At 28.0% G+C, this 13,681-nt stretch overlaps 2 protein-coding genes across 2 annotated transcripts in view; one reads left to right on the forward strand and one right to left on the reverse strand.

Moving 5' to 3' along the window:
* Window positions 1–595: 595 nt before the first annotated feature.
* LOC111029445 (rRNA 2'-O-methyltransferase fibrillarin) lies at window positions 596–2,185 on the reverse strand. The gene is made up of 5 exons (XM_022308446.1): window positions 2,038–2,185; window positions 1,514–1,890; window positions 1,265–1,435; window positions 957–1,202; window positions 596–895 (listed from the first exon to the last, which is right to left on the reverse strand). The coding sequence occupies exons 1-5, from the start codon at window positions 2,039–2,041 to the stop codon at window positions 728–730; spliced, it is 966 nt and encodes a 321-aa protein (XP_022164138.1). The 5' UTR covers window positions 2,042–2,185; the 3' UTR covers window positions 596–727.
* A 369-nt stretch (window positions 2,186–2,554) lies between these two features.
* LOC111029444 (low-density lipoprotein receptor-related protein 1) overlaps window positions 2,555–13,681 on the forward strand; it is a 43,797-nt gene continuing 32,670 nt past the window's right edge. The window contains exons 1-15 of the mRNA XM_022308445.1: window positions 2,555–2,999; window positions 6,680–6,805; window positions 6,892–7,038; window positions 8,853–8,981; window positions 9,043–9,156; window positions 9,217–9,342; window positions 9,404–9,658; window positions 9,728–9,890; window positions 10,092–10,317; window positions 10,388–10,562; window positions 10,739–10,867; window positions 11,082–11,496; window positions 11,561–11,964; window positions 12,126–12,416; window positions 12,973–13,221. Coding sequence (XP_022164137.1) covers window positions 2,915–2,999; window positions 6,680–6,805; window positions 6,892–7,038; window positions 8,853–8,981; window positions 9,043–9,156; window positions 9,217–9,342; window positions 9,404–9,658; window positions 9,728–9,890; window positions 10,092–10,317; window positions 10,388–10,562; window positions 10,739–10,867; window positions 11,082–11,496; window positions 11,561–11,964; window positions 12,126–12,416; window positions 12,973–13,221 — 3,034 coding nt within the window. The 5' untranslated portion in view covers window positions 2,555–2,914. The remainder of the gene's footprint in view (window positions 3,000–6,679; window positions 6,806–6,891; window positions 7,039–8,852; window positions 8,982–9,042; window positions 9,157–9,216; window positions 9,343–9,403; window positions 9,659–9,727; window positions 9,891–10,091; window positions 10,318–10,387; window positions 10,563–10,738; window positions 10,868–11,081; window positions 11,497–11,560; window positions 11,965–12,125; window positions 12,417–12,972; window positions 13,222–13,681) is intronic.

Raw genomic sequence — 13,681 nt, forward strand, 5'->3', positions numbered from 1 at the left:
ATAGCCTGTTGTATGATGTTTTAGTCTGACAAAAGCTCATGATGGAAACATGACATATTGAGGTTCACTAAGTGCAGTCTCTTTTACTGTGATTAATGCAACCTTAATGCAAGTTTCACCAGACTTAATTGGAACATAGTAGTTTGAAGTGTACATCTTATAAGTATATATTAAAACCAATATAAAGGTAGGGGGTGATAACAAACAAGCATATAAACTAATTAATAATATTGGACAATTGTAAATTAACAAGTTCACTGCCACACGCTGTGTAGATATGGATAACATATTATGTAGGATATTAAAAATGTATACGAAAAAATGTGGGAAACAAAAATCGTATGATTAGAATTTTCTATTAATAAGTTCTGAATGGCCTGATAAATAATAAAGGAGTGCCTCTATGGTGAATTATTAGAGGCGTGTATTTTCAATTTGTACTAATAACGATTACGGATCGGTGGTGGCCTGAAGAGCTCTACTAACAACGCCGACCTGTGATCGGCAGCAGGGGTAAACGTGTTAATTCATGTTATATATTATTATAGTATAGAAGGATTTAAACAATTAAAGTTCAACAAATACAAATTAGTTGTATAATATAAAATAAAAATCCAATTTTTATTAGCAATAAAATGCTTGAATACTTATTTTTTAAGTAAAAACATTGGTTTCATCGAGTATTTGTACAAAACTTGTTATGTATTAAAAATCATTTGATTGAAGTTTACTTTCCCTTTGGAACTGGTCTAAATACACCAACTACAACAGCATGATCTCTTTCATAGGGCTCCAGTGTAAGCTGTTCTGTTGGTTTCAGCTTATCAGTTTTTAATTTCTCGATTTCTTGTGCAAATACAGCAGCTGGTTCAGCTGTACTGTCAATACAATTTGCCTAAAATAAGTATAAAAGTTATTAATATACACACTAATTCAAATAAATATTATAAACTTACTTTAATAGATATAACAAAGTGACCTTCGTTCTTTAAAAAATATTGTGCGTTAATTGAAACAATTCTAGCTTGGTCAGGCTGAGCTACATCAGCAAAAATTGTATCTACCATTCCAATTAACATTCTGTATTTATGTGGATGTCGTGCATCTTCAATAATAGGAATGATATTAGTTCTTTTCTTAGCAACATTAATCAAATCACGACCAGACCTGTGTGAGAATTCTACTGCATACACAAGTCCTTCCTATAAATTATCAGTTCATTCAGAAATTTGAATCATATTATTTAGTTATTATAAAAACTTACAGGTCCCACAACATCTGAAACATGTGATACAGTTGTTCCACTAGCAGCACCTAAATATAATACTTTTGACCCAGGTGGCATATGGATTTCATCAATACCACCTAATATAGCAGCAGCTAATTTCGATCTGAACGGATTCCACACACGGTATTCAATTTTATCTCCTTCAGTCTGAAATTAAAGAAAAAATTGATCATGTTATAAACATCTAAATATTATTGTTTTTTTTTTTTTTGTGATGTAATGTACCTGATCAACACTTATTCTCTTTTCACCATAAATGGTTTCTCCAGGAATCATGTTTTTGGTAACGAGTGCGTCTTCTTTGCCACGGGCAATGAAGACTCCGGCATGACGATGAGGCTCAATGATAACTTTTTTGCCACCTTTGAAGCCTCCAGGTCCTCCAGATGGCCTTCCGCCACCACCTCGGCCGCCTCCACCACGACCGCCACCACCTCGTCCACGGAAACCACCGCCACCTCCGAAACCGCCACCACCTCCTCGACCGCCGCCACCGCCACGGCCACCACCACCGAAACCACCACGTCCTCCGCCTCCTGAAAATCGAGGAGCACCACCACCACCTCTTCCTCGACCGCCACCACGGCCACCTCGGTCAAAACCTAAAAAAAAGAATACAAAATAAGTATAGGTAATTTTTCATCAAACAGAAAAACGTGTTTACGTCTATAAAAAAAACAATTACAAGTGACCATGTGTCATTTATATTTCGAAAAAGATAGCATAAGAATTAAAAATAAAATACTTACCCATTGTATAATATAGTGTAGTTACGGAAAAAAAAAATTAAAAAATATGGAATAAAACAAACACGTGAATCAGACTTTCAAACAAACGAGGTGGTAGCCGATGCCGAAGCCGGAACGCATCACAGTTCAGTATTCTGAATTTCAAACATGTGACATAAGCGCATGCGCTTGGGCACCGAAACAATCTAACCCAAAGAAAAATACAGTGTCGCAATTTGTGCAAAACAAAAATTAAAACGCATTCCTTGGTCTCCAATGGCTGGCTCTCCAAAACAGGTTACCAAAGCATGCCAGAACCAGCTGCAATGCAGGCTAACCGAAGTGCATATTTAATTTTATCATTTAATTTAGATAATACTATCTTCAACCTGGTTACAGGTTAACAAATTTTATGTAACTGTAGTTAGAAACGGCTTACATATTACGGTTCTTAACGCTAACTCCGTCTGGCGGCGAATCATGGATCGGTGGGAAACGTCAAACCGATTAAAATATAATATATATATTGATAAATCACAAAATTGTGGTTCAGTGTTCTCAAATCACAACCTACGGCAGTCGGTGGTCGCCAGTAAACATTCAAAATGGCGCAATAAACAAAAGGACAGGTCCCAGTTTGTTCGACCGTAGTTTTTTTTTTCCGCTCATGAATCTAGAGAGATACTCGGCCCATCTATCTGTAATTAATACTTACCATCATTTGTTCAGTTGGCCGTCGGCTGCCAATTGTTGAAATCGCAAGGCGGTGTTCGCTGACCTGACCTGTAGTTTTCGTATTGGCAAATGCAAATTGCAAAGTTCAAATTAAAAATAAATAACATGTTAGAACCGTAGTATTAGTAGTACCTATATTGAAGTATCTACGATCGATTTCAAAATGATCCAGAGGTTTTGTTTGTTGGGGATTTTGATTTTCTTCAACAAACCATCGGCAACAAGTACATTTGACGATTCCATCGATGGTAAGATTGTTTACTTACCCAAATAACCATTAATAGTTATATGATATTTACCGATGAGGTGAGCTCCAGATTCTTCATTAAAAGTGCACTCTTTATTGTTTGGGTGTTATAAATGTTATAATTTATCCTACAATGGCTTAATTACCTAAGAGCTAACTACCGAACTATCATACTAGCAATATTATACATACAAATTTATTAATATCTTAATGCTGGGTAAAGAAATTCTCTGAACAGTAGATAAATATATTATAAATCTACTTATTGTTTTGAAGGTAAAGTTCTAAATTTCTTAGAAATTTAAAAACTGTTGATGATATTGTGTAAAAGAAATAATAAATAATTATAAATTACATTTTTCAAAAAACATTAAACTCTTATAATTTTTTACTTTTTTGGAGAACCATAGGTACATTTTTAATTTCATATTCCACCAAATCAGAATATATTTCTAAGAATTTCCATGTATAAAAATCAAATTTTTTTCAAGGAGTTATAACTTATACCTATGTAGTTAAAGTTAAGATGATTGGAGTAGAAAAGGTGTATGCACCAAATGTTGGTCCTCTACTTCATTCATCTATGTTAAGGGTCTTCAACCCGCTGCCCACCCAGTCATAATATGCGGCCTGCAATCACATTTGAAATTTAGCATGTATATTTTCTATTTCAATAAAATTATAAGCCATCGCTATCGGAAATATGCTATAAGATAAATCAATAAATAATTTGTAATTCAAAATATAATTATAAAATTTGTAATAATAAAACTGAATTTTTGTATAAAATACATGTTTTTTTATGATTCAAGATTATTAAAAAATAAAAATAAATATAAAAAGGTCATTCTATATTTTAAATACTTAGAAGTTTAAAACTCTCAAAAAAAAATATTCTACTTCAGAAATTTAAAGGTAGAGCTGTAATAATTTTATATTGGTAGCTTTATGAAAAAAAAATTTAAACGTATGCTGTTATTCAAAAAAGAACATTCAAATACTGGTAAATGATAATATGAAATTTACCAATAAACAAAGATTTTTTTTAGACTTATTTTAAATTAACTAACAAAAATTCTTTTAAAGTTTTCATGCCAGTTAAAATTTACATTTAAAAATATTTCCTTGTATGTATATATGTATGTATTTTTTGAATGAACTGATATCTTGGTCAATGAATAATGGCACATCTTTGTTAACATTTTTATGTTTTTAATTCAAGGAATTCTGATAAGTTTAAGAGTAAATATTGTTTGAGGTGATCATGACCTTTGGATTTTTCAAATCGGTGTGTTGAGTTGCGTTCTTTATTAGCTGTATTTTCTACTTCACAGGGTACATACAGAGCATTTAGTGTTTTTTCTTTTTTATTAATTCCATATGAATAAATACCTAACAATTGAGTATAATTAGGTAAATAGTATTGATGTACATGCACATTTGTTTTGTTATTTTAATAAATTCATTAAAAATCTAAACCATTAAATACAAGAGTGAAGAAAATGAAAATAAAAAGTGATAGAATGTATCTAAATATTTATCTGTATAGATCATCTTAATTTTTATTCTGGCGGCTGATCGTTGAAGACTATTCAGTCAATTCAGACCCTTAGTTGCAACTACCAGATTATTATTTTTATTTATTGTATTGTTAATGAATTTATATTGGTTTTACATGTCTTATGTTAATACCTAAATATTCTGTAAATAAATTATTTGAAAAAAAAATGCTTAGTGTAAATTTCATACAATTATGTTTAATGAATGTTTCATTTTTTGCTTATAATCAAAGGTTATCTTTATTTATTGATAATATTAATTTTGATTTGTGTGCTGAATTTAATATAGTATAATTATCAAATAAAAATATAGATATAAATAGTTTTGTAGGTATATTTTTTTGTTTTTTTTGACAATGAAAATTATTTACTTATTATCTCATTTATTATTTAGTTCATTAATATAATAGGTTGGTGTAATTGTGAAGTTATCATAGTTATTTACTAGTGGCTTTTATAATAATAATTTAAAAAAATATATAATAGGGTTTGTTATAATACTGCAGTATTTGAACAATACATCTTCATAAAATAAAATAAAATATATATATATTGAAATTATAGATACATTTTTAAAGGTGCTTAAAATAAATTATTAAAATAATGAAAACTACCTATAAGTTATAAAAAATCATAAAACTGTTATTGCATAGATCAATGAACCACTATTCACTAATGTTGAATTAAATTGACTTGTGGTGTCAGGAAGTATCCAATTAATTTTACTTGATAAGGATATACTTGGCAGTTGGGAGAATTATATATGTATAAATAAATCTGTTTCAATATTCAGTCCTTAGAGTGTAAATAGGTACAATCTCTTTTGTATAATATAATGAAATGTGATGTTGTTTGTGTACCTATCTATTGTATATACTAGTTTCTAGCAAAGCAATAAATGTATTCCAATGTTGATTTTTAATAGTTAGCTTGAAGTGTAAATTATAATATATTGGTATTTCATAAAAAAATTTGTCTTATTTTTTTTTTTAGTTTATGTTCTTACTTACTATTTTAAACATGCAATCAGAATTTATTACAGTGAAACACTTGTTGAATTGTATTCAATAGTCAATACTTAGTGCTTATTGAAATTTACTTGAAAAAGTGTTAACACTAAGAAACTTAATTAATAAAAAACGTTGAATCAATAACATTTCTTGCTTTATGCATACTACAGTGTTATTATTTATTGTAATAAATAAGTAAATGAAGATTCTGTAACTGCCCATTGTAATGTCTATAACTTGATTATATAAATGCATATTTTTCAAGACTTTCTCAAACAATATTAAATTATTAGATACTTTTTGGTTTTCTTGACTCCCAACCATATAGACTAGCTCTTATTCACTTATTCACTGCTCTCTCAGAAAATTTAAATCCAAAACATCCCTTGATTTGCTATGATGAAAAACCGTCCTAGACAGGTCTCAAAGTAATTTAACCTACCATTACCATGTGGTTTTACATATCAATTTAAATTTTTCAATGGCACAGCAAGTGAATGACCACGCTGCATGCCAGGTCTTTATGAGCTTTTAAAAATATTGGTTTTACTCAAAGACCTACCCAAGATCTTAGGTGGTTTAACATAGAAAATTAAGAGATGCTTTTGAATTTAAATGATCCGAATGAGCAAGTGACTTTGCTGGGTCAATAAGTATTAAACTGGTTGTCACAATAACCAAAAAGTACCAATTATTCTTATGTTAATAAATACATAGCATTTTGGAATCTTTTTATAGGTAGGTAGGCTTATTTGGGGATACATATTTAAATTATTAATATTTATTAAATATACTGTGATAATAGTATAAGTTAATGAAAAATAGCATTCAGACTAAACATAAATATAAAAACTAAGCACGTTCATTGAAACTTTACCTGTTTTTGATATTGTATTTCTGGAATCTGGAACTATCTTTTGGTGAAGAAGTTTTATATTTAAAAAAACAATACCCTGTTAATAACAATTTTTGAACATCCTTATATCCTATCTACATCTGTATAAGCTCTCTCCTGCTTATGATTATAGTAAAATTTTAGTAAACATAGTTATATATTATATATATATGTATTATGATAACCAATTTAAAATTTAATTTTAATTGTTTTTTAGGAAAACCTATCAACTCTTGTGAACCAAATCAATTTTTATGTGGTTCCGGAGAATGTATACCTTTAAAATGGAAATGTGACTTTAGTCCTGATTGTGCTGATGGTTCTGATGAATTTGATTCATGTGGTAAAATAATTAAAATATATTGTCTAACTTATTAAGATTAAATTTATAGATTTATATTGTTATATTATTTTCATTATATCTTTTAGGCCGTCCAACATGCAAGTATTCTGAGTTCCAATGTGCACTATCAAAAAAATGTATACCACGAGGATGGATATGTGATGGTGAACTTGACTGTGGTGCTTCTTTAAATACGACAGAACAAGATGCATCTGATGAGGACTCATTGCAATGTAATGTTTTTTGTAATAATTATTGCTTTAAAGTTGATCACCTTAAAAACATTAAAATATAATTCAGTCATTATAATGAATTGAAATAATATAGAAATATGACATATTAATGGTATGAAACACTCTCAAAAAAATTAGAATTCATAAAAATATAAAAATAAATAATATCTTTTCTAATTAATTTCAATGCATTGCATTTTATAAATCAAATGTTTGGGTATATTGAATAATAATAATACAGGAATACATCAAAATGGTATTATTCTAATTTTATAATATTTATGGTTATTTTAAAAAGTACAAATATTTTTTCAAATTAATAGTTTTAATATATAATTTAAATTATTTGTTAATACATTTTTGATGTAAGAAAGTATCGTCTAAAATTAAAAAAAATCAATTTTTAACCTCTAATGTTCTAAAAATAAACAATATACTTTCTATGTTTTTCAATTTTTTTGTGTTTTTATTTATTTAATATAAAATTATTAATAATGATGTAGAAATTATTGAAAAGTTAAAATTAGGAAACCTCTTGTGGTAATGAAGAAAACTAATGAAAAAATAAAAAGGATATTGTTCTGAGGAGAATATGATCTGGTTAAATATACCTGTTGAAAAAGAAAAAGAGAATGAATAAGATTCTTGAATTGGAGAAGATCGCTAACTGATGAAAGACCATACATTTTGGTAGCCCTCCCTCAATATGAATGGCTTATTGAATTTAAATGTTGGTGCTAAATTACTTTATTTTGCTGATGATACAGTGATACTTTTGAAAGAGAAAAATATAGAATGTTTGGACATAACAGCTTACCTAATTTTTAAAATGGTAAAATTGTGGTTTGACAATAATTTTCTAGTACTTAACCTCAAAAAATCAACATATAAAATATAGCCTTTAAAAATGGTTGTGAAATAATTAATCACTTAGGACTATGTATAGTTAATACATTTATAAATTGCCTCTGTAAAGATATTGGAAAAGTGGATAGTATTAAATACTTAGGTTTACACGTGGATAATTAATTAAAGTGGAAAATACATATTGATTATGTTATTTCAACTATAAGAAAACTTTTTATATATTCAGAAACATTAGAAATGTATTGAACTTACTTAACCTACAGTTAATATATGTTGCCTTTGTTTAATCAGTAATTACTTTTGGTATTGAAATATGGGGAGGGATTTTTAATTCCCATCCCTCATTAAGTTAAAAATCACTATAAACAAACTTATTAAATATATACTAAAACTACCAAACCTTTATATCACAGAATAAATTTACAAAGACTTTGGTATATTTGATTTTGATGGACTATTTAAAAAACAATGTTCTAATACTAGTATATAAAAATAAAAATTGTGTACGTGATCATAATACCAGATACCAAAAAAATATTAATGTAACCATAACAAATTGTTCTTTGGACTTAGAAGTAGTTTAAATTTAGCAGTTGAGTTGTTCAAGTCTTTAAATTTAAACATTAAACAGTATAACAACCTTAGTAACTTTAAAAAATCATTTCTAAAATTAACTATTTTTATTGTTTCATTGTTACTCTCTTTTCTTTTTTTTCTTCTCACAAATAACTTTAATGCCAATTTAAATTGTATGTTTAATCTTAGGTACTCATCATCTCTGACACAAGTGTTGCTTAAAAGAGATGAGTAAACACATATATGAATTCCTTTTTAACTTGTACATAGCCAATGTTTGTTTTGTTTGCAATAAATAATAATTAATAAATATATTGAAAAAATGAATTAACTACATTATAAATATTCACATGTTTTATTTTTTTATTTAGGTCAAAAACCTAGTAGCTGTCCTCCAAACATGGCACGATGTGGTAATTCAACCCAGTGTAAATATATTGAATCATTTTGTGACGGTACTGCGCATTGTGAAAATAGTACTGATGAAGGAAGTTTTTGTGGTAAAATAATTATATCATGAAATTGTTGTCTTAATAATAACAATTATCTAATGCATTTCAGCAAATATGGTTCCATGCCACGGTTTGAATTGCACACACGGATGTAAACCAACTGGAAAAGGTCCAGCTTGTTTTTGTCCTGAAGGAATGCAACCTCATAATAATGAATGTATAGGTAATAATGTAGAATCATCACTCACTAGTATTGATATTTAATTGTATATTTTTTTTTTAGATATGGATGAATGCGAAGTGCTAGACTATACTTGTGATCAAATATGTACTAATAAAAAAGGATCATTTAGTTGTAGTTGTGTTCCTGGTTATATTCAAACAAATTCATCATGTCAAGCTGTCAATGGTAATGAAATATTTAATAATTTATCTTACATAATTAATAATCTTTAAAATTAATTTTACAGTTCCTGAAAATGAACATGCATCAATACTTGTTAGTACTTCCAAAGATATTCGAAGAATATACCTTAATGGAAGTTCTTATGCAGGCCAAAGATGTAATGTTCAAGCACTTTCTTTGACATTCGATCATAGAAACCATACAGTATGTTTTGTACATCAACACAATAAAACAAACGGACCTAAATTGAGTTGTGCTAATATTGATAATCTTTCCGTGTATTGGGATTTACCTTCGCCTACATTTTTTCCATTATTAGGTTTGGATATTAGCTATTTAGACAAAATATTTATTTAAGTTATAACTATTAAAAATTATTACGTTTCAGTGACTACTCATGTGGCGTTAGATTGGGTATCAAGAAACTGGTATTATGTTGATGATGATAGAGATATGATATATATGTGTACTTCTAATATGAAATATTGTGAAATTTTGATTGATGTTAATTTGAATAAACCTAGAAGTATTGCTTTGGATCCAACCAAAGGGTATGCGTTTTTATTATAGCAAGAGTTGTCACATTGTTATGTTATACTTAAGTTTTGTTTCAATTTTTTTAAATATTTATTTGTAATAATCACATTTATTGTGGAAACACTTGTACTAATAAGTAGTCACATTTAAATTTATTTTTTTTTTTTTTATGACTACACATACTCTGAAAGTTATTTTTCTTGTATTTTGTATAGATTCATGTTTTTTACAAAATGGGGACAATATCCTGCAATGGTAGAAAGAGCTCAACTTTCAGGTTTAGATAGAGTACCTTTAGTAGATCACAAAATAGTTTATCCATATGGACTAACTGTAGATATTCCATCAGAACATATTTATTGGGTAGATACTTACTTAGATTTTGTTGAGAGAATCAATTATGATGGATCTAATCGGCGTACAATAAAAAAAGGATATCCTGTAAGTATTAAAACATATGTAAAACATTAAAATATGAAATACATGTTTATGTATATAAATGTTTGTTTAGGTTATAAATTTATACGATATATCTGTGTTTGAAAATCATATGTATGTAACATCTTGGAGATTACAAAGTGTTATAAAACTGAATAAATTTAATAGCAGTTATTATGAATCGTTGATCACAAACTTAAGTCGGCCATTCACAATTCATGTATATCACAGACAAGAACAACCTGAAAGTATGTAATAGTTTTATGAAAGTATTGATATTAGTATATTACCATTTTAACATCATTTGAATAATAATAATGTTTAGTAAATCAAGTTTTTGTTACAAATATTGATTATTTATGCAATTTATCTTTATCATTTATAAATTTAAACCATTGGTATTATTTTGTTATGTTTTATTTAGTTAATCACCCTTGTATGATCAATAATGGAGGTTGTGACCATATTTGTGTTACTGCTTATAAAAATAAACAAGCTATTGCTCAATGTTTATGTCAACCTGGTTACAGACTTACTTCTGGAAAATGTATTTGTTAGTATATTCATATAACATTTTAAGTTAGAACTTTATTTGTATGTACATATATATATATATATTTGGTGTGGTTGAGTGAGAAAAGGTAGCAGTGTTGTCAAGCAGTTGAAAGCTCTGTACCAGCTATCTAAAATATGACTTTGCAATTCAATCTAATAATTGAAAAAAAAACAACACATTTTTAATACCTATATAATGTTTAAATTTTTAGCGTCCAAATTGCCTGCATTTTTGATATTTGGGAAAAGTAATCCGCCAATGATTAAAGGCATATCTATGAACTCAAAAAATCATAAGCAACAAATTATTTTACCATTAGAGGAAGGCAGAAAACCTACAACTATTGATTATGATGTCAAAACACAATCGATATATTATTCAGGAGGGAAAAAAAATGCAATTGAACGAATGAGATTAAATGGAACAAAGAAAGAATTAGTAAAAATGTTACCAGAAATGAATTGTGAAGGTTTGGCTATCGACTGGACTGGTCGTAATTTATTCTGGACAGATGAAGGTTTGGGTACAGTTAATGTGTTTAAAATTGACGATCCAACTAAACAAAAAGTATTGATAACCAATAGAGTTTATCATCCTAGATCAATTGTACTTGATCCTAAAAACGGGTGTGTAAAATAGTCAATCTAATTTATATGTTTGTAATGTTTCATAAATGATTATTTTTTCTAGTTTTATGTATTGGGGAAATTGGCCTCGAGGCCCTACCAGCTCAGGTGGAAGTATTGAGAGAGCTTGGATGGATGGAAATAACCAAACAAGCTTTGTTAATGTGGATGTCCAATGGCCAATGAGCTTAACCTTAGATTTCTTTACTAGAAAGTTGTACTGGTCAGATGTTTACAAGGATAGGATTGAATGTATTGATTTGGACGGTAGCAACCGAGAAATTATTAAACGATCAACTCCTTATCCATATGGAATTGCTATGTATAATAATTTATTATTTTGGACTGAAACTGCTTCTACAGGAGTGTTGGTGAAAAGCTATAATTTAGTAAATAAATCTCAAGAAACATTAGGAGTTGAAAATCCTCCACTTTATACATTAAAAGTGTATAATAGAGAAGCTCAAGGTAAGAAATGTTGGTTTAACCATTATTGTTTAAACTATCGTAACACAGTACATAATTTACATACAATCAAAACAAATTATCTTATAATAATTGTTTAACTTGACTAATAATTCACATTTTTTCATAATGATGATTATTGTTTTGTTTTGTATGTTTTTTAGTTAAAGCATCTCCATATTGGTGTGAAAAATTAGATTTATGTCCTGGATTATGCATGTCTACACCCAATGGACCAGTTTGTATGTGCAATGATGGTTATGTATTGAAAACAACTGATGATAAAAAAAAAGAATGTGTCAAGTCTAGTAATTATTCTACTCCAAATGCCTGTAGAACTGACGAATTCCAATGTATTAAAAGTAAACAATGTATATCAAAGAAATATGTGTGTGATGGAGACAATGATTGTGGGGATGGTTCTGACGAAGACATTTCAGAATATGGCCCTTGCGGTATACAATTTTGATTAAAAATCTGAGTTTGAAATCGATTATAAAAATCTTTAATTTTTTTAGAAATCAAATATAATATAAAAATCAAAATTCTTTTTATTAAAATTTATATTAAAATAATAATTTTTTTATTATTTTTGTACCTATTCAAATCGATTTAAAATGTAAAAAAAATATAATTACAATTTAAAATTCAACCATAGCTACATGCCTGTAATATTATTCATTGGTTGATAGTAAAATAAATAATATTTTGTTTTCTTAGGCTGGTATGGAACACACAACTGGCAATTCACGTCTTGTAGCTCTTGAGAAAAATTTTAATTCAAATCATTAAAATTAAAACTAAAATTCAAATTATCCTTGAAATTAAATATGAAATACAAAACACCCAATCAAAAAAATTATAAAATTAATATGTTATTTTTGTATTTAAATTAGAATAGCTTAATATCAATGTGTAACTAAAATAAAATAAAATAATGTTGTTTCGATTTCAAGTTCAGTTAAAAATTATTTTTGTATTATAATGTCATAGTAAAATTTATTAATTTAGGAAAACATACTTGTCCTCAAGAAAACTTTGCGTGTAGTGATAGTAATAAATGCATATCAAAGTTCTGGGTGTGTGATGGTGATAATGATTGTGATGATAAATCTGATGAGAATCCAGAATTATGTGAATCATGTTTAGCATCACAGTTTGCATGTTCAGTTACTAAACGTTGTATTCCTCATTCCTGGGTTTGTGATGGAACATTTGACTGTGGGGAAGGAGACACATCAGACGAACATCAATATTGTGGTATGCCATATAATTAGATAGTTCGTTTTAAGACTAAAGCATTGCATATTTTTTTAGAAAATTTAAAAGAATAGTTGTGTGATACAAAATTGGCTTCATATTTTAAAATCAATAAAATATTCTATTAAATTTTATTAATTATTGATTTTATCATAGAATAAATTTAGTAATATTATTAGATTTAGATTTTTTAACAAGTGTTGTAATAGTTGTTTATTATTTTAATGTTTATCAATTTTAATAACTCTGTAGGCATATTTATATAAATTATAAGAGTATATGCTATTATTATCTACTGAAACAAAAAAATAGAGCCATATTTATTCAAACATTTGAAACCCTTTGAAACCCTAGGCTATATAATGGGTTAAGTGAATATGAACCTCCTATTTGAGATACGACGTGTCATTAAAAGGTAACTCAGAGAAAACAAGAAAAAACTGTTTTTATGCTACCATTG

The sequence above is a fragment of the Myzus persicae genome, unplaced genomic scaffold (assembly GCF_001856785.1).
Source record: "Myzus persicae strain clone G006 unplaced genomic scaffold, MPER_G0061.0, whole genome shotgun sequence".
Lineage (NCBI taxonomy): Eukaryota > Metazoa > Arthropoda > Insecta > Hemiptera > Aphididae > Myzus > Myzus persicae.

What these genes read in the sequence shown, in the direction of transcription:
- LOC111029445 (XM_022308446.1), bottom strand. An exon ending in TTTCAGATGTTGTGGGACCT is followed by an intron (nt 1,203 to 1,264) that starts GTAAGTTTTTAT and finishes GATAATTTATAG; the next exon opens with GAAGGACTTGTGTATGCAGT. An exon ending in ACTTTGTTATATCTATTAAA is followed by an intron (nt 896 to 956) that starts GTAAGTTTATAA and finishes TACTTATTTTAG; the next exon opens with GCAAATTGTATTGACAGTAC.